Source organism: Orycteropus afer, unplaced genomic scaffold (assembly GCF_000298275.1).
Source record: "Orycteropus afer afer isolate SDZICR_OR568_19922 unplaced genomic scaffold, OryAfe1.0 scaffold00373, whole genome shotgun sequence".
Lineage (NCBI taxonomy): Eukaryota > Metazoa > Chordata > Mammalia > Tubulidentata > Orycteropodidae > Orycteropus > Orycteropus afer.
Window position 1 is genome coordinate 2,247,874 of NW_006921960.1, and position 22,533 is coordinate 2,270,406.

The 22,533-nt window shown below is 35.7% G+C and overlaps 1 protein-coding gene across 1 annotated transcript in view; it reads right to left on the reverse strand.

Moving 5' to 3' along the window:
* PLA2G4A (phospholipase A2 group IVA) overlaps window positions 1–22,533 on the reverse strand; it is a 185,651-nt gene that overhangs the window by 20,155 nt on the left and 142,963 nt on the right. The window contains exon 15 of the mRNA XM_042782573.1: window positions 13,281–13,465. Coding sequence (XP_042638507.1) covers window positions 13,281–13,465 — 185 coding nt within the window. The remainder of the gene's footprint in view (window positions 1–13,280; window positions 13,466–22,533) is intronic.

Sequence of the window (22,533 nt, forward strand, 5' to 3'; positions counted from 1 at the left end):
AAAAAAAAAAAAAAAAATCCCAGCAAAATAGGAATAGAGGGAAATTCCTCAACATAATTAAAGGTATATATGATGCTAAGGCACTTGACTGCTAACCAGAAGGCTGGTGGTTCAAACCCACCAGGCACTCCTCGGAAGGAAGGTTGGGCAATCTACTTCCGCAGTGATACTGCCTCGGCACCCCAAGGAGGGGTTGCTATGAATCGGGTCCGACTCCAAGGCACATAACAACAACAACAACATGATGCAAAACAGTCAACATCACCCTCAATTGAAAAAGATTGAGAGCATTCCATTTGAGAGCAGAAAATAAACAAAGATGCCCTTTATCACCACTCTTATTTAATATTCAACTGCAAGTCCTAGGTAGAGCACTATGGCAAGAAAGGAAAATTAAGAGTATTCAAATTGGAAAGGGAGAAGTAAACCTATCCTTATACACAAATAACATGATCTTATATGAGGACTATCCCAGAGACTCCACAAAAATTTACTGGAACAAATGAATGACTCAGAAAAGTGGTAAGGTAGAAGATCAATACACAAAAATCAGCTGATTAACCTACATTAACAAGAAGGACTTTGAAAAGGAAATCAAGAAACTAATACCATTAACAATAGCCCCCAACAGGATAAAACACCCAGGAATAATCCTATCCAGACATGTAAAATACTTATACAAGGAAAAATACAAAACACTATAGCAAGAAACTAAAAGAGATCTGCGTAAAGGGGAAAATATTCCATGCTCCTGAATGGAACAATTAACATCGTGAAAATGCCAAGACTACCAAAAATGATCTATAGCTATAATAAATTCCTGATCCAAATCCCAACAACATTCTTTAACAAAATGGAAAAAACAATCTCTAACTTTATTGGAAAGGAAAAAGGTCCCAAATAGCAAAAGCGATATTGAAGAACAAACAAAAAGGCCTTACACTTCTGATCTCAAAACTTACTATACAGCCACAGTAATCAAAATAGCCTAGTACTGCTTCAAGGATAGACACATAGACCAATGGAATAGAAGTGAGAACCCAGAAGTAAACCCATCCATCCATGAGCAGCTGATCTTTGACAAAGGATCAAAGTCTGTTCAATGAGAAAGAAACAGTCTCTTTAACAAATGGTGCTGGCAAAACTGGTTATCCATTTTCAGAAAAATGAAAAAAATCCATACCTCATACCGTGTATAAAAACTAATTCAAAATGGATCAAAGACCTAAACGTTAAAACTAAAACTATTGTGTCTGGAAGATAATAATAGGAACAAAACTGGGGGGGCTGAATTTGCAGCATAAATAGCTTCTTAACCTCAACAATGTAGGAGAAACAGAAATGAGACCACTTAAAAAATTAAATACTTATGCTCATCAAAAGATTTTACCAGAAGAGTAAAGAGAAGCTAAAGAGTATGACAACATCTTTAGCAACAACAACCTGACAAGCGTCTATGTCTAAAATATACAGAAAATTCCAGAGCACAACAACAAAAAGATAAACAACTCAATAAAAAATGGGTAAAGAGGACATTCATGCAGACAAAAAGTACATAAAATGATGCTCATAATCATTATGCATTGTTGTTATTGTTAGGTGCCATCAGGTTAATTTTGACTCATACTGACCCTATGTACAATAGAAGGAAATGTTGCCTGGTCCTGTGGCATCCTCACAATCTTTGCTATGCTACAGCCCATTTTTACAGTCACTGTGTCAGTCAGTCTTGTCCAGGGTCTTTCCCTTTTTTGCTCACCCTCTACTTTACCAAGTATCTTGGTTCTCTAGTGCTGCTATAATAGACACACCACAAATGGATGGCTGTAACAAACAAGAATTTATTCCCTCACAAATTAGGAGGCTAAATCTGAATTCAAATTGCCAGCTCTAGCAGTAGGGTAAAGGCCCTCAATCTTGAGTTCAGCTCTGCCTTCCTTCCCAGCCCACTAGAGCTGGAGGCATTTTCTAACTCATGCAGCAGCTGTCTGCTGAAGGTAATGAACTCAAGATGGACAAGTAAAATGCCACAGTCCCAAGATTAGCAGACAACATGGCAGACCATTAATTCAAGTCCAGGAACAATCCCAAGATTGGCAGTCATCATGGCAGGCCATTGACATGAACAAACAAACAAACAAAGTCACTGCCGTTGAGTCAGATCCAACTCATAGCAACCCTTCCTTGGGTTTCCGAAGTGGTATCACTATGGAAGTAGATTGCCCAAGCTTCCTTCCAAGGAGTGGCTGGTGGATTTGAATCACCATCCTTCTGGTTAGTAGTCAAACACATTAGGCACTAAGCCTCCAGATCTCCTCATTGACACGAAGGCTCAGCCAAATGCAGAATCCAAACATGCCAAAAAAAATCGAGACCTTTCTCAAAGTGTTTCTTATATAATGGAAGCAGGCCACACACCAAAGGCAGCCCCCTAGCTGCTCACAGCAGGTTCCATCACAGAGTTGATTACATGACATTCAATCTCATCATGGGAAATAACAGCATCCAGCTGCCCAGCCACTCAAAACCACTGCTGCTCAAGCAATTTGACACATAACCTTAATTACTGTACCAAGCATGACATCCTTCTCCAGGGACTGGGCTCTCCTAATAAAACAACCAAAGTTCAAGAGACAATGTCTGGCCAATCTTGTTTCTAAGGAGCATTCTGGCTATATTTCTTCCAAGACAGATTTGTTCATTGCTCTGGTAGTCCACAGTATATTCAATAATCTTTGCCAACACTCAAATTCAAAAGCATCAATTCTTCTTCAGTCTTCCTTATTCATTGTCCAGCTTTCACATGCTATGAGGCAACTGAAAAGACAATGGTTTGAGTCAAGTGCACCTTAGTCCTCAAAGTGACATCTTTGCTCTTTAACACTTTAAAGAGGTTTTTTGCAGTTTTTAGCAGCTTGCAGCTGCTAACCGAAGTTTGGCAGCTTGAGCACAGCAGACACTCCACAGGAGAAAGATGAAGCAGCAATCATTTAGTCTTTCTAGGAGCTCTCGCAGCATAGTGCTTAAAGCACCTGACTGCTAACCAGAAGGCTGGTGGTTCAAACCCACCAGCCACTCCTTGGGTAATCTACTTCCATAATACAACCTTGAAAACCCAAGGAGGGGTTGCTATGAGTAGGGTCCGCCTCCACGGCACATAACAACAACAACATGGGGCAGTTCTACTCTGCCCTAGAGGGTTGTTATGAGTTGGAATCGACTTGATGATATTGGGTTTGTTTTTATGGTTTTGCAGATTTGCCAAATGCAGTATGTTGTTTGATTTCCTAACTGCTGCTTCCATGGGTGTTGATTGGAGATCCAAGTAAAAAGAAATTCTTGACAAACTCCATATTTTCTCCATTTATCATGATGTTGCTTATGGTCCACTTCTGAGGATTTTTGTTTTTATTATGCTAAAGTGTAATCCATACTTTAATTTTCATCAGTAAGTGCTTCAAGTCTTCACTTTAAGGAAGCAATTTACAGGTTGTTAATGAGCCTTCTTCCAATCCTAATGCCATGTTCTTCTTCATACAGTCCACTTTATCAGATTATTTGCTCAGCATACAGATTTAATAAGTATGGTGAAAAGATACAACCCTGACACACACTTTTCTTAATTTTAAATCATAAGGTATTCCCTTGTTCTTTCGGAATGACTGCCTCTTTATCTATGTACAGATTCCTCATGAGCACAACTCTAGAATTCCCACTCTTTTCAATGTTATCTGTAATTTGTTATGATCCCCACAGACAAATACCTTTGCATAATCATTAAATACAGGTAAACATCTTTCTGCTATTCTTTGTTTCAGCCAAGATATTGACATCAATAATGGCAATGTTCATTACTCACCCTCTTCCAAATTCTGCTTGAATTTCTGGTAGTTCCCTATCAATATACTGCTGCAACCATTTCTCAATTATCTTCACCCAAATTTTACCCACCTGTGATATTAATAACCTTGTTTGATAATTCCTGCATTCTCTTGGATCACCTATCTCTGAAATGGGTAAAATATGGATCTCTTCCAGCTGGTTGGCCAGGTACCTGTCTTCCAAATTTCTTGGCATAAACAAGTGACTGTTTCCAGAATTGCGTCTGTTCATTGAAACATCTCAATGGGTATTCTGTCAATTCCTGGGGAAGCCTTGTGTTTCACCAATCCTTTCAGGGCAGCTCATATTTCTTTCTTTAATACTACCAGTTCTTGATCATATGCTACTGCCCAAAATAGTTGAATGTCAATCAACTTTTTTTTTTTTTTGGATACAGTATTTTGCCCATAGAATGCTGCAACACTGCAACTAAAGCGTTGGATTGTTTTTTCATCAGTTCTTTCAGCTTGAGAAATGCCAAGCTGTTTTTCCCTTTTGGTTTTCTAATTTAAGGTATTTGCAACTTTCATTATAATACTTTACTTTATCTCTTCAAACCAACTTTGAAATCTTCTGTTCAGCTCCTTTACTCCATCATTTCTTCCATTCTGTTTAGCTACTATCCATGTAAGAGAAAGTTTCAGACTCTCTTTTGACATCCATTTTAGACTTTTCTTTCTTTCTTGTCTTTTTAATAACCTTTTGCTTTCTTCATGTATGATGTCCTCAATGTCATCTACAACTTATGTGGTCTTTGGCCATTGGTGTTCCATGTGTCAAATATATTCTTGAGATGGTCTTTAAATTCAGGTATGATATAGTCAACATCATAATTTGACTCATCTTTTAATTTTCTTCAGCTTCAGCCTAAACTTGTATATGAGCAATTGATGGTCTGTTCTATAGTCAGTTTCTAGCCTTGTTCTGATTGATGATATTGAACTTCTCCATTGTCCCTCTCTATAGATGTAATTGATTTGATTCCTGTGTATTCCATGAGGCCAATCCATGTGTATGGTCACTGTTTATGTTGCTGCAAAAAAGGTATTTGCTGTGAATAAGTCATTGGTCTTGTAAAATTCTATCGTGTGATCTCCATCTTCATTTCTGTCACCAAGGCCTTATTTTCCAACTATTGATGCTTTTTCTTTGTTTCCAACTTTTGCATTCCAATCACCGGTAATAATCAATATATTTTGATTACATATTGGGTCTATTTCAGACTGCAGAAGTTGGTAAAAATCTTCACTTTATTCATCCTTGGCTTTAGTACTTGGTGAGTAAATTTGAATAATAGTATTAACTGGTCTTTGTAGGTATATGGATATTATCCTATCATTGACAGCACTGTACTTCAGGATTGATCTTGAAATGTTCTTTTTGATGATGAATGCAATGCTTTCCTCTCCAATTTGTAATTCCCTGCACAGTAGACCTATGGTAATCTGATTCAAAATGGCTAACACCAGTGCATTTCAGCTCACCAATGCCTAAGGTATCAATCATTATGCATTCTATTTCATTTTTTACAACTTAAAATTTTCTCAGATTCATACTTCATATATTCCACATTCTCATTAATGGATTTTTGGAGCTGTTTCTTCCCATTTTGAGTCACACCACATCAGAATATAAGGGTCCCAAAATCTTTACTCCATCCACATCATTAAGGTTGATTCTAACTTGAGAAGGCAGCTTTTCCCAGTAGTATTTTGAGTGCTTTCCAACCCTAGGGATGCATCTTCTGGCACTATATTAGACAATGTTTTACTGCTATTCATGTGGTGTTCAATGGCCATTTTTTTTTTTTTTTTTTCAGAGGTGGATTGCCATGTCCTTTTTCCTTGTCTGTTTTAGTCTGAAAGCTTCACTGAAATCTGTTCACCATGGGTGACTCTCCTGGTATTTGAAATACTGGTAGCATAGCTTCCAGTATCACAGTATCACAGTAACACAGAAGCCACCACAGTATGACAAGACAGTAAAGTGGTGGTATATTAACCATTAAAGATGTGCAATTCAAAACTACAATGAGATATAATCACAGACCTGAAAAAATGACAATGATTTTCTTAAAAAAGCACATGACACTGTGGAAATATTGGAACTCTTATACACTTCTGATGGGATTGTAAAATGGTACAATAACTATGGGACTCAGTATGGTGCTTCCTCAAAAATCTAGAAATAGGAATATCTTATTATCCAGCAATCCCACTTCTAGTTATATATCCATGAGATACAAGAACAGTTAAATGAATAGACATATGCACACCAGTGTTCTTTGCAGTATTATTTGCAGTAGTAAGAAGATGAAAATAGCCTAAGTGCTCATCAGTAGATGAGTGTATAAACAAACTGGTACATTCAAATAATGGAATATGATGCAACTCTAAAGCACAATAAGGAGTCTGCAAAACACAACATGGATAATCTGGAGGACAGTATACTGATTGAAATAATTCAGTCACAAGGGGTCCAATATTGTGTGGTCTCACTAGTGTAAAAAGTTAAGAATAGATATACACATAGAATGAAACATTATTGGTTGGTTACTAGGGATGGGAGGGCGAGTGAGGAGAAACCACTTTCTAGATAGTAGACAGTTTTTATTTTTGGTGTGGGAAAGATAATACTAAACAAAATTGAAGTTCACACAACTCGACCAAAGTAAATGAACACACTAAGACGTACATGAGGAAAAGGGACAACGTCAGTAAAAGGTATAGCATATTCAATTTTGCAACAACAGTAACAACAAAAAATATGTATGTGGTTACATAGGTCTAAGTATATGCATATATGTCTATGGGAAGGTGTACGTGAGTCATCATGTGTATGTATAGGTGTGTATCTGTACCCACTGCCATCAAGTCAATGCTGACTCGTTGTTGTTGTTGTTGTTACATGCCGTGGAGTCATACTCGACTCATAGCAACCCATCCTTGGGTTTCCGAGGCGATATTGCTATGGAAATAGATTGTCCAACCTTCCTTCTGAGGAGTGGTTGGTGGGTTTGAACTGCTGGCCTTCTGGTTAGCAGTAAAGTGCCTTGGGCATTGTGCTACCAGTGCTCTTATGCTGACTCATAGTGACCCTATAAGACAGAGTAAAACTTCCTTTTTATGGTTTGCAAGGCTGAAAATCTTTACAGAAGCAGAGTATCTCAACTTTTTCCCATGGAATGGCTAGTTGGTTCAAACTGCCAAATTTTTGGTTAGCGGCCCAGTGCTTTACCCAGTACTCCTAGATATATCTGTAGACATATGTAAAAACATGTTTGTGTGTGTTGCATATATATATATATATATATATATATATATATATATATACACATTGATATAACAAAGCACATTGGAAGAACAGCTACAGAGACTTCCTATATATCCAGATACATTGTGGAATTGGTTTTCTGGGTTGAAGAAATTAGACCATAGTGTCATGGGATAACATAGTCAAAAAGCAAAATATAGTTAATAAAGTGAATGTTCTACACCCTACTTTTGTAAGTAATGCCTGGGGTCTTAAAATCTTGAGAGCAGCCATCTAAGATACAATTATTCATCTCTACTCATCTAGAGTAAAGGAGAATGATGGAAGCCAAACACTCAAAGAAGAAACTAGTCCACAGGACTATTAGCCCACATGAACTATGGTCTCTTCTAACTTGAGACCGGAAAAACTATATGGCACCCATTACCCCACTACTGACTACTCAGACAAGGGACAAAACAGAAGGTTCCAGTAAAAATGGAAGAAAAACATGGAAGAAAACTCAGAAAAATAAAATAAAGACCAGACTTACTTATGCTATTGCCCTAAGATAGATACCCTTTTAACCTATAACTGAAACCACTCCCAGAGATCACCTTTCAGCCTAACATCAGAATGCATTAAGATAAACAATTATCACATGTGACTAATGTGTCCCTTAAACAATTAACTATATAAGAGCAAATGGTTAACATTTACCCAAAAGCAAAGATGAGAAGACAAGTTGGGGAAGGAAAGTTAGATTAATGGGGACAGAAAAAGCAGAATGGAAGTATTAAGAATGGTGACACATTGTGAAAACCGTAACCAATGTCATGGAATAATTTGTATAAAAGTTGTTAAATGAGAACTTAATTCACCATCAAAACTTTCACCTAAAAACAATAAAATATTGAAAAAAGAGTAACAAAGTAATTCTAAAATATTACTCTCTATAAAATTTAGTAAGATTAAAAAACAAAATATATCCTGTACCTAAATTCAGCATTCTGTATCTTCTTCACTTGTTTGATTCCTTACCTATAACTTCTCAATAAGATAGAAAGCTTTTTTTCCTTAAATTCACAGGATGGTGGTTTTGTTGATGCTGACTTGTTTTTATCACCAATATTAAAAGGCATATCCCATTAGAATTGTCAGCAAAAGAAATTTGGATATTTTACAGCTAACAGTTATTAAATGATTAACAGAAAGAAGTCTAACAAAAAGAAACAGAGCTGCTTTTCTTAGATAAATTGATAGAAATATTATTTAGAATCATAAGGCATTTTATATCTGCAATACTACTGCTAATCTAAAAAAAAAAATCCCAGCATCACTGACATTGACGTCATCAACTTTCAAGAGACATTATAAAGCAGATATAAAATAAACTGTGGTTGGCTTTATCAAGCTATGTATCTCTTTTCCTGTATCCGCCTTACAAACCTCAGATTTAACTCTATTTATGAAATGCTGGAATATTAAATAAATAGGAATACAATCAGTGGTTCTGACTTTTTAGCCAGCAAATGCTCAATTTTTATTTTAAAAAAATGCTTATAGTTCGATCTCAAAAAAGAAACTGATTCACTATTGAATCATAATTTCATATTGTACATAGCTTATTAGTGCATTGGAAATTTCCTCCTCTTAACCAAAGAAATGTGTGTGGACTCCCAACAAATTTTAAAACCTCCTTTTTTTCTCTCTAAAATAAGTATCTCATTTTAGCCTTAAAAATATAATCAAGATCATAAATTTAATAATGCTCTTTCAATATTCCAAGTAAACATGAAAAGTTTGCTTTACACTTCCTGATGTTTATCTTTGGACACTAAACATTATTGTATTTAATACATTGTAATTCCCTTTATAGTACGTCTCTACAAATGCAATTCAGTATTTCCAAAGTAAGAGGTTTTATATCATACTAAACTTGTATTATAAAAGGATATATACACATTTAAAGGAGAGGATGAAATGGAAAGAATTGATAAATATATTCTAAAGTACATCTATGAAAACACGCAGGTAGAAAATGTTCCAAGATTATGTTTAGTTAGAAAGAAGTAGTGATTGGAGACATGGTCTCTGTGATTGTAAACTTGCAACAATACTATAGCTATCAAAGAACAGTATGAAACTGAGATAAAAGTTGCCAGACGAATCAGTGGAATACACAAATAAACTCAGAACAAATCTAGTGTTCTTCATAGTTATATAGCATATGATAAAAGAATCATTCCAATATAATGTTGGCTAAAAGTCTATGAGGCGGACTGCATCATTACAGTATTTTTAGAAAGATTAATAAGCTAAAATACTTTTTTTAAATGATCAAAACATGGCATTAGTCCATATCTAACTGACCTGGGTGAGAAGTATAAATTTCAAGAATAAAAGCAATGGAAGAAATCACAAAATCAATCTACTGGGCTACATAAATATTTTAAATATTTATAAATTTAAATGCAAATGACACATGATGTAGTATTTGCAAAATAAAGTAAAATATAATTTAATATCCTTAAGATATAGAAATGCCTATTAAGCAGTACTAGTAATATTAAAGATTCAATTTTTTTTAAAAAATGTAAATATACAATAAACGTGGTAAGCCATTTACTCTCACAAAGAAACAAGAGTAAATTCCACATGAGTTTTTTTTTTTTTTCTATCATATTGCAACAAAACTTTTTATGTTATTTTTATTTATTTTTTTATGCCTGGAAGGCATATGAAATTGGTTCACATATACCATCTGCTAAAGCAATGTAAATCAGTGTAGCTTTTCTGGAAAGCACTCTGGAAATATTTATTAAAAGTAATAAGCAAATATATATCTATGAAAACTTATAGAAATATTAAAAAATGTGATTAAAGGTTCACTTGCAAGGTAATTATTATAGAATATAAAAAGTGACAAAAACCAAACCCAACCCACTGTCATTGAGTCAATTCTGACTCAAAGCAACTCCACAGGACAGAATAGAACTGCCCCGCAGGGTCTTTACAGAAGCAGACTGCCACATCTTTGGCCCATGGAGAGACTGGTGGGCTCAAACTGCCAACCTTTTGGTCAGCAGCCCAATACTTTAACCACAGCACCACCAGCGCACCATAAAAAGTGACAACATGGCAATAATCTAAATGTTGAAAACAGCATTTTTAAACAAACTCTTGCATATTCAGGAAGGTTGGGCAATCTACTTTCGTAGTGATACCACCTCGGAAACCCAAGGAGGGGTCGCAGTAAGTCAGGATGACTCGAAGGCACATAACAACAACAACAACTTACATATTCATAAATGTAATCTTTAAAAATTATGTTTTTGAGAAATACTTAATGAAAGAAGCAGAATATAAAGCTGCATGACCTTGTTATTGTCACACACACACAAACAGATACACACAGACGAAACTAGAAAAACAATCACATTATTAATAGTGACTGTCTCTGAATAGCAGATGTACTTTATATATTTTCCAAATTTCCAAATATTTTATGAGTCCCTATTCTTCCAATTCAGAAATAATGAATCAACATTTAAAAACTATTGTAAAGAATAATGGTTCTTCTTAGAGGAACAAAGTAATATTCTAAAACCTCTTCTAATATCAACTTATTCAGATAGTAGACCTCTGATTCATAAGTAAAATGATGTTTTGATATTTTATACTCCCACTGGTGAAATCAGGAATACAGTATTCATAAGAACCAACTTCTAAGCTAGCATTTTAGTGTCATCCTTTAAAACCTGCCTTTCCATTATTCCTCAGAGGTCATCAAATCTCACTGCTGTGTTGTTTTCAGAGTCAGCCCCCTGGTGCAGGCCCTCTTCATTTTAGTCTTTTGCAATCCATTCTGCAATTCATTCTACTTTCCATTGCCAGATTAATCATCCTAAAATTCCAATTTCATGAAGTCATTTGTCTGATAGATATCCTCCACTCATTATCTATTTCCTAGTTTGCAATCTTAAATTCTCCTCTAACTCCCTCCTCAGAAGCCCTAGTAGTGCAGCTTACTCCTTGGGACAAAGATGTGTCAGTCTGCTCATGTAAAGATTTACTATGGGGTAGTTCTACTCCACCCTATAGGGTCACTATGAGTCAGAACTGACTCAACAGCACTGGGTTTTGTCTTGGGTTAACACCATCCTAATGTGAGCTCAGTATCTATCACTCTAATCAGAGCAGTCCAGTTCTTCAGATGTTCTCATTGCCATCTCTGTGCTGTTTCATCCTGACTCTTTTATTTCCCTGCTCATGTACTCCAGGACACATCAAATTATTCTTACAGTGAGCTCTTATAATGCACATACTGATATAAACCCAAATAACTATTTAACATTCCATTCTCTTGACCTCCTCCCAAATGGCTCTTAACAAGCACATCCCCAGATAAACCCTAGGCTATGTATGCTCTTTTCACACCTTATCTTATTTAATTTAGGTGTGAGGAGAATATTTGATATCATCATTTATTTCTAAGTACCACTAACAGCCTCAAAAAAGATCAAACATAAATAAGTATATATGGATTATTTAAAAATTTGTGTTAGTTTTGAAAGCTGTTTAATTACATTATGATAGAAAGGATACTAGATTTACAGTAGGAGGACTGGCTTAAATGGTCACTGATTCTTCCAGGTTGGGAGATCATGGATTGACTGATCATTAACTGAATCACTAAATCTGAGTTTCTCTTTATTCAGCTAGGAAATGGAGATAATAATTCCATCTCACTTAATAGGTTGTAAAAGTAGCATTCATTCATTTACTTACAAAAAAAGTCCTACACACTCACATTTTGGCTAATATGTATAAGCTAATTAGAACCAACTGATTAAAATAAAACAGTACACTAAAAAAATGGTGTTCTAGTTCCCAGGGAATTCATGAAAAGTGAAAGCAATATGTATGTAAATAAATTTTAAAAAATATGCTGTGATAGGTGTTATAAGAATTTATTAAGTCGTTTGTACGTAAAACTATACCTTTGGAGGCCAAGAAAGGCAGCATTTCAGATGTGTGGAAAGCAAGTTTAATGAGGGAAAAAGAATATGGTGTCACTTGGGTTAGAAACCATCATATGAATACAGTCATCCCTTGGAATCTGTTGGTATTGGCTCCAGGACCTCTAACAGATTTCAAAATCTGCAATGCTCAAGTCCCTTACAAAAAATGGTGTTATACTATCATCCGCCTGTGTTGTGTATCGCCTCCCAGTCCCCACCTTCTGAGTAATGTGACTATCATGTATCTTGGGAGCTCTGGTAGCATAGTGCCTAAGGCACTTGACTGCTAACCAGAAGGCTGGCGGTTCAAATTCACCAGCCACTCCTCGGAAGGAAGATGGGGCAATCTACTTCCATAGTGATACTGCCTTGGAAACCCAAGGAGGGGTCGCTATGAGTCGGGTCCAACTCGATGGCAAATAACAACAACAACAACATCATGTATCTCATCTCTCCAATAACATCTGTTTTCATTAATGACTCCTGGTCATCTGTGTTTAAATATGCTAAATCCCCTTCTATTAGCAACCTGTCCCCAATCCACAACATTTCTTTCTCCACATTCTCTTGAAGTTACAGTCCATCTCCCTCTTCTCCTGAACTCTAGTATTGTCACCATCTTCTTAACTTCCGTTCATCCCTCAACCCATTGCTGTCAGATTTCTGCCCTCACAATAGTTTCATGGTACTGAAATTGCTCCTGCCCAATTTATCAAAGACTTTCTTGTGTTAAATATCTTGCATTGGTTTTCGTAAGTCTGCTCACTTGCTTTGTTATCTTTGATGTTGTTGTTCCACAAGGTGCTGTTTTATTCCTTTTTCTCTTCTAACAGTTTTCTCTTCTAACACATATCTTTATACTTCTTAGCCCATATTCCTCTCAAAACTTTAGATACATTGTACTGTACTTGTCTTGATCAAGATTCTGACTTTAATGTGTATCATGGATAATCATTTAAAAGTTTCTTGAAGCAGAGGAATAAATCTGGTCTGTGTTTCAGAAATGTTTCTGGTAAAATATAGAAAATAGGCTTAAGGGAATGGACCAAGGACACTAAGAGATTTATAAGACATGTGAGAAAATATGGTAGATAATGGAATATGATATGTATTAGTTCTTACCTTGAAAGGAGGACTGGAGTCACTTGGCCTTGCAGAAAAGTCAAAGGAAATGATGAGATCAACCCCTCTTTGTGGTCTCAGAATCAAGGGGTAGGGCAAGTTAAATGTGAGCCCACTGTCCACTACATGTATCTTCTTACTTTTGACATCCAGGGGCTCATATATTTGTTCAAATTCATCAGGATCTTAAAAAAAGGAAGAAATGAAGAAAACAAATAAATTAAATGATTATTTATTGTTCAACATTATTTAGGATATAAAATTATTTGTTAGGTAAATTGGAGAGTCAGAATTTCATAGTTAGGCCCTCAGGCTTTGGAGACAAACAGAGCCAGGCATGAATCCAGTTTTGGAGATTGTAAGTTAATTATTGTCTTTAAGTCTTAATATTTGCTTCCATAAAACCAAGTAAAAGTACCTAACAAGTAAGGATTAAGCAGGACAAAACATGGGAAGTACTTAGCACAGGCCCTGGTATTAACTCTAAGCTAATCATCATGATCCTTTTAATAGCATCATCTCACCTTCATAAGACTTTCCTGCTTTAAAGACACTTCCGCATACATTATCTTGTGTGTAAGTCTTATAACAGCTATGTAATATAGAGAATATTATTTTTGTTTTTTGAAAATTTTGTTTTAAAACCTCTCATCTATAAAATACTGTGTAACAAATGAATGTTACAAATTGTACCTAATTATGCTATATATATAGTATATACATGTAATATATATGTGTGTGTATATATATATATATATATACACACACATATATGCATATATATACAAAAAACAAACTTACTGCCATCGAGTAGGATCCAATGCACAGCTACCCTCCTTGGGTTTCCAAGGTGGTATTGCTATGGAGGTAGATTGCTCAACCTTCCTTCCAAGGAGTGGCTGGTAGGCTTGAACCACCAGCCTTCTGGTTAGGAATCAAATGCCTTAGGCACTACACCACCAAACCAAAAACTAAACACACTGCCATGAACTCGGATCCGACTCATAACAACTTCTCCTTGGGTTTCTGAGGCAGTATCACTACGGAAGTAGATTGCTCAACCTTCCTTCTGAGGACTGGCTGGTGGGTTTGAACTGCCAGCCTTCTGGTTAGCAGTCAAATGCCTTAGCACTACACCACCAGAGCTTATATATGTATATGTATATATGTGTATACACACACACACACACACACATAAAATATATATATACATTGACAAAAAGAGTTTAACATTGTGGTGATTTGTATAGCCCAGCCCAACTGCAGAAAGAAGAAAAGAATGAATAAATGGCCTTAAATGAAAAGCAGATGTACTAAAATGTGCTATTATTTTTTTAAACGTCAAGCATAAGACCATATTACTAAATAATAAAGGCAAAACACATTTTTTTATAAAAGTTTTCATTATTTATTAAAAAAATACTGTTGGAAAACAGATGGATTATTAAGATACAGGTTTGATATGGGTGAAGGGAAAAGCAATATAACAGAAGTGTGTGACTAGCACAATATCAGTAAGGAAAAGGAGGACATGGAGAAGTGCACAAGGGGTACAGATAATAAAGGCAAATATTGTATATACAATACTGCATTATAACAGTCTACTTTAACAACAAATACTAATATAAGGGTGGATATATAGGTAGACAGGCAAGACCATCAGTTAGGGTTAGGCAAATGGAAATATACCCACAACCATACATAGGTTTGGCAGATGATTTTCCTACATATATATTTCTATGTGCTATAGAAATGTCCATATACAGTTTAAACATAACAGGAGGCAAAGTTAGGATAACTTCTTAGTCACAAATAAGCACTTTGAGGGAGTGAATTACTGGGACTGTGGGCTGGTAACCAGGGCTATGGGGAACATCGAGCTCAACTGGTACAACATGGTATACAAAAATATGTTCTACATTTTACTTTGGAGAGTAGCAAGCAGGGTCTTAAAAGCTTGCAAGCAGCCATTTAAGTGGCAGCTATTGATCATTCCTTGTCCGAAGCAAAGAAGAATGAAGAAAATCAGAGATGCATGGAAACAGGACAAATGGACCATGAGAACCTCAACCTATATGACCCAGAGACCAGAATTGAATGGTGCCTGGCTAGCAATACTGATCACTCAAAAAGGGGTCAAAATTGGAGATCCTGTATAGTATGGGTAAAAATGTGGGATAAAACTAAAAATCATAAAAAAAAACAGGTTTACTGGTCTACTAGAGACTGGTGAAACTCTAGAAATACCTACACAATGGAGATGTACTCCTTAGCTGAACACCTACATCAGGGAGATGCACTCCTTAGAACAATCAACAACTGGAGATCAGAAGAGCAGTGTTTGCACAGGGAGAAAGGTCAGATGCAGGAATGCATAGGCAAGGATACAGGAAAAGGGTAGCCACAGGGAGGAAGTGGAAGGAGAGCTGTTACACTGTGGGAATGTAACTAACCACTGTCACAAAACAAAATGTGTATGAACTGTTGAAAGTAAAACAAATTTGCTTTGTAAAATTTCACCCAAATCACAATAAAAAGTTTTAAAAAAATACTGATAGAGTGCTTGCTATGTCCAAGGACATCTCCTAGGCCAAGAAGGAGAAAGAAGATAAATCAATTTTAAATAGTTACCTTTAGATTAATCAAGATTCTAACCTTCTATCTATTATAGAACCTGGAATCTAAGTTATTTAAATATAAATGTTTTATATACATATAAAAATTGTGTATGTGTGAGTGTATAATATATAGATATATATGTGTGTGTGTGTGTATCAAAGCCCAATAATAACTTATTACCCTGATTTTTTGTTTAAAATTAGTTATATGAACTTAAAGAATTAATTTTTTTTTTAATTGTGGTTATTAGCTTTTAAATATCTTATTAAGAAGTTGGACATTCTTTATTTGGGTATTCTTACTTCTCCTTATAAAAGCTGCTTCTTTAACTCTGTGTGTTTATCACGCATTAGAAATTTCATATAGAATATTCTTCACCCTTATGAGACTCTTGCAAAGGAGATATTAGTAACCTCATTTTAAAGATAAACTGAAGCCCGAAGAGCTCAAAATTGTTCAGTTTCACACAGATAATGAAAGTCAAGATTGCAAGCCAAGTATTTCTGTCTGTGAAGCTTAAGCCCTGTACACAATGTTACACTGTGACTTTATACCAAGGTAAGGAGCTCTGGTAGCATAGTGCCTAAGGCACTTGACTGCTAACCAGAAGGCTGGTGGTTCAAACCCACCAGCCACTCCTCGGAAGGAACGTTGGGCAATCCTACTTCTGTAGTGATACTGCCTCGGAAACCCAAGGAGAGGTCGCTATGAGTTGGGGCCGACTTGATGGCAAATAACAGCAACAACAACAATAGCCAGAGAACTAAAAAGGTTTAGAAGAGATAACACAAAAAACAGTAACTATACTGTACAGATGCTATCTACACAGGCATATGTAAGTGATTAAAAACACATTAAAGTTAATTTTTTAAAAAATACAGCTATTTCCCTTATGAGAAATATATAATAATAATTCATACATACTTTTATTTGGCTCCATAAACTCATTATTTTAGGAATTTAGATAAAAAAAATAACCAAAAAGAGATCATTACTCTCATATCCCGTTTGATTTGTTCCTTCACATCAGGACTCTTTTGTCCTCTCATAAATTCAAGATATATTTGAGAGAAGATAATTATGTTTAGATAGTAGACCAAACCCCAGTGCTAGCATACAGTTAACACTATCCTTACAACCTTCCAAATGAATCAACAGGAAGTAGTGTTTCTCAACTGGATTACAAAGAGTACAGTTTAAAAGATATTAACAGATGTTCCATACACAAAATAAGAGTCCAATGGTCAATAGTTTTGAGAAAGATATGATTCAACAGCTTACATTAATAATTAACTACATTGTGTGCTCTCTCTCCTCACTACATCTGTGCTGAGAGTGCTTTGTATGACAAAGCCATAAATCCTCACTGTAACTCTATAAATACAATTATTACTTCTGTTTTACAGTAAACTGAAGGTTATGTTAAATAATCACTCAAGATATCAAGCTGGTAAGTGTCCCAGTTGGGATTCCAGTGTAAGCCAGTCTGCTGCTAAAAGAAATCTACCTTTAAGGAGGATTCGCTAAATGCATTGCATTATGAAGAGGAGTGATAGAGCTTTCAGTTTTTCCAAAATTATTTGAGCCTGAATAATTTGTTGTATATTATTTACTGAAATGTCATAGAGAGTTTGGTAGATGTCACTATAGAAGAATATCCTCCCATATTTTAAAGAATATATGCTGTATGTTTCCTAGTATGACTCTAGGAAAATTGGAAGTTGTCAAAAATGAAATTGAATACATAAAGATCTGTATACTAGGCATTAGTGAGCTGAAAGCAACTGATATTGGTCATTTTGAATCAGACAATCATATGGTCCACTATGCAGGGAATGACAAATTGAAGAGGAATGGCAACTCATTCATTATCAAAAAGAACATTTCAAGATCTATCCTGAAGGACAATGCTATCAGTGATAGGATATTACCCATACACCTACAAGGAAGATCAATTAATGCTACTGTTATTCAAATTCACGTACCAAACACTAAAGGCAAAGATGAAGAAATTACTTCATTTTACTTAGATCCTCAGTCATCACCCATGGAAGCAGCAGTCAAGAAATCAGACATCATATTGAACTGGGAATATCTGCTGCAAAAAAATCTCTTTAAAGTGTTTAAGAGCAAGGAAGTCACTTTGAAGACTAAGGTGCACCTAACCTAAGCCATGGTATTTTCAATGTTCTCATGTGTGTGTGAAACCTGGAAAATGAATAAGGAAAGCTGAAGAAGAATTGATGCATTTGAACCATGGTGTTGATGAAGAATACTGAAAATTCCATGCATTGACAGAAGAATAAAGAAATCTTTCCTGGACAATGTACAGTCTGAATACGGCTTAAAATCAAGAATAGTCAGATTTCAATTCACCTGTTTTGGTCATGTTGTCAAAGGAAACCAGTGTCTGGAGAAGGATATCATGCTTGGTAAAGTAGAGGTCAGCAATAAAGGAGAAAACCCCCAGCAAGTTGGGTTGACACAGTGGCTGCAACAATGGGTGCAAGCATGGCAAGGACTGAGGACACCACGTTGTTATTATGTGCCGTCGAGTCGGACCCGACTCATAGCAACCCCTCCTTGGGTTTCCAAACCATATCACTACAGAAGTAGATTACCCAACCTTCCTTCCGAGGAGTGGCTGGTGGATTTGAACCACCAGCCTTCTAGTTAGCAGTCAAGTGCCTTAGGCACTACACTACCAGAGCTCCTTGAGGATAGCATAGGACCAGGCAATGTTTTGTTCTGTGGAACACAGGGTTACTATGAGTCAGAGCTGACCAAATGGTATCTAACAACAATGATGATATGGTTTGAATTCTATACCCCAAAATAGATACATTGAAGTCTTAACTCCTAAAACCTGTGAACATGATCTTGTTTGGAAATAAATAAAATGCTATCAGTTAACATTAGGTCATACTAGAGAAGGGTAGGTTTTAATCTAATTATAGTGATGTGCTCATAAAAAAAAGAATAGACAAAGAGAAACAGAGGAAGGATGTCATGGGTTGCTGCAACTGTAAGCCAAGGAACACCTGGAGCTACCTGAAAGTGGAAGAGACAAAGAAAGATCTTCCCCTGGATCTTTCAAGAAACAGAGCATCGTCTTGTCGATGCCCTGAATTCAAACTACTAGCCCCCAAAACTGTATGACAATATATTTCTCTTCTTATATGCCACTGAATTTATGATATTTTGCTATGACAGCCCTAGGAAATTAATGCATATGGTTTTTAACCTGTGAATGAGTGAATCAGGTTCTTGGATAGCTATGGAAACAACTGTGTTTTATAATTATGTAACATGTCTTCAAAACTATTCAGCTACAAGTCTTCATGATGCTCCTTTAATAAATAAATCACACAAATTCAATTCACAATGTACAAATATTTGCATGTTTGTGTTTTGAACTCTGGCCTAAATTAGCTCATGCCCTGATGCCTTATTCCGGATGGCATGTGTCACAGTAAATAGCATAAATATAAAAGTAAACAGGAAAGAAGTCATATAACTAATGGACAGCCTTTCCAAAATTAGTTTCCACATGTATACAACTCTTTTGAAGTAAACAAGTGAGGTGATTTTATCATCTTATCATCCTCCTTGTTTTTGAAAGATAATCTGCAAGGCTAAGTAATAGATACAGAAATAGTGCCTTAACTTTTTCTCCTTTTAGGTTGAGAGATTAGTCTAAAATGCTCAAATTTTAATCTACATAAACAAAATTACTATAAAGTGAGTATATGTAAGATTCTCCCAATATAATGACCAGATGTATAAAAATTTCTACTTCTGTGTATGTGTATGTGTGTGTGTGTAGGGGGCTGTTTCTAGACAAAAAGAGAAAACAAAACACTAAATTTTTCATTAAATTGTAGTACTTTAACTATATATAATTAGAGATTTGAATGAGAACTTCATGAACCAAGTTGATCACAGGTTGTAATAGACTAACTTTTCATTCCAAACACAAGGCTTTTCTAAAACTTGTAAGCAACCAGAGAAGATAAATAGGGCTCTGGTAGCGTAGTGCCTAAAGCACTTGACTGCTAACCAGAAGGCTGGTGGTTCAAACCCACCAGCCACTCCTTGGAAGGAAGGTTGGGCAATCTACTTCCATAATGATACCACTTTGGAAACCCAAGGAGGGGTTGCTATGAGTCCGGTCCAACTCAACAGCACATAACAATACCGACAGATCTTACTAAGGGCCTTGACTGAAAAAGCACTTAACAGTTCAGTAAACTCAGTATAAAATGCAGTCATTGTTGGTGATGCTGTCCTGTAAATAACACATTTGAATGAATTTGTTACTGAACTGACTGAAGTTTTGACTAAAATCAATACATCATACATATTTTTCCACTGGATAAATACAAAGTAGTAAGATTTCCTTGTAATAATAAACACTGAGAAATGAAATTTGAAGTTCTTTCCAAAGATGATTCATTTAAAATAATTATAGTTTAAAACATTTTTATAAAATCACAACAAAATAAATACTCATTTTGGGACTGTTTGGAATGCTTAACATTTTATATTTTCTCATGTTGTTTTATGAAAACTGTACACTAGTCGTCTTTCATTGGTCACAAAATGAGGAAAAGAGTCAGATGAGGTGATGTAGAAATATTATTCTCCAAACTACAGAGAGACAAGAACACACACAGTTGGTCCATACTCCTACTTTATAGTAATAGTACCCTCAAACGAGATTGTTGTGTCTTTGCTGACTGATGATTCTATCAGCATCAGGACCACTGATTTTCAGTTTTATTCTATTTTTTATACATTGTTAACTAATGAAACTTTGACGGAAGCTCTTGAATGCTTTTAATCTTTATGGTGGCAAGGTTTATGTCTATGTTGCTCAATATGGACTCCAAGTCCCAAGCACTTTAGAAATACTCAGTAAACACTGTAGATATGCAAAATGAAGGAAGGAAGATACAAAGGAAAACAAAAATGCAGAGCAATTTGGAAAAAGTTGAGAAAGATAAAAGAGGTATACTTCCTCCTGAGGGTGCCAGTTTAGCAAGTAAAAATACATATACGTTACAGTTAAATTTAAACTTCAGATAAACAACAAATGTATTTTTGTATAAGTATCTCCCTTGAGAACATTCTGTAGTTTACTGGGCAACCCTGTTGTTGTTGTTGTTATGTGTGAGGAGTCGGACCTGACTCATAGCGATCCCTCCTTGGGTTTCTGAGGTAGTATCACTACGGAAGTAGATTGCCCCAGAACTTCCAAATCCCCATAAATTATTGCCAAATTGCCAGGAAGTTACTAACAGAAGAGTTCAGAGCACCTGTTGTGCAAATCACAGAAGAAGTCTGACAGGTGAATAGATCAACAGCAATAACTTAAACAGAGATGTAATAAAATACACACAAAACCTCCATTTCTACATCAGCAAGACAATAACCTATAAAACCAAAGGTTATAGGGAGGATTGTTGTTACGTGCCTTTAAGTTGGACTTGACTCATTGTGACCCCTCCTTGGGTTTCCAAGGAGGAAGTATCACTACAGAAGTAGATTGCCCCATCTTCCTTCTGAGGAATGGCTGGTGGGGTTTGAACCGCCAGCCTTCTGGTTAGCAGTCAAGTGACTTAGGCACTACACTACCAGAGCTCAGGGGAGGGAGGGTAACAAAAGGGAAAGGTTTCTTTCTGAGCAGTGTTAAGAGAACTGTGTCCCAACCCCAGCTCTGCTGAGTAATTTTAGGTAAATTACTGATATTCCTTTTCTACAAAGTAAAAATAACTGAATATTCTTTCTAGTTTCAAATTCTCTATGAGTCTAAATGTTTTTCGAAGCCCATCAGAAATTTCTAGAGGACACACACAAGAGGTATTGCCTTGGCAACAAACATAATCGTGTTTCAAGAAAATATGTCACTGATTGTATTTTCATATTGGATAAATTTTAAAATAGCTATTTACATTATTACATACATATTTTTATTATAGTCAGTATGAAAGAGTTTGGATGTCAGGTATATAATTAAACATATTTCATATCCTAGACTTTATTGCCATAAACATAATGTAAATTATAGAGAGTTTCTACTTCTCTTGCTTAAACAACAAGAGTTCAGGGCTAATTTTTGCTTCTACAATTCCCCTCAAGAACAAGCAAAAAGCAGCAATAATGTTACCAAAACAACATCACCAAAAATCTAAAGCCATCTCTTAATTTTCATAAATATACACAAGATGCTTAAATAAAGAGTAGTGGAAAGTTATTTGAAGCAGGTCCCATTTGAGTTTTTAAAGCAGCTTGACAAGTCTTTGGAGAGAAGTTAATGAGAAAAGGACGTTTGAACAGTCAAGAGACAGACAACAGTATGATGAGGTAGGAAAATTAAAGAATGGCAGAATCATTACAAGAAAGACTATGTACTGATTAGCCAACTAAGCAAATTTAACTTTTAACCTAGAAAACACATGGAACAGAAAATAATGGGAATTTGGCTAAGTGAAAACATGTAAGTGTCTGGGTTCTCATGTAGTGTATGTAAGAAAGTCATCTAACCTTTTTTGAAAATTGAAGCTATCTATATATTAAATTGCCTGTGGGGCATTGCAGACTGACAAACTCAACTCCATTCCAAATCCTATGT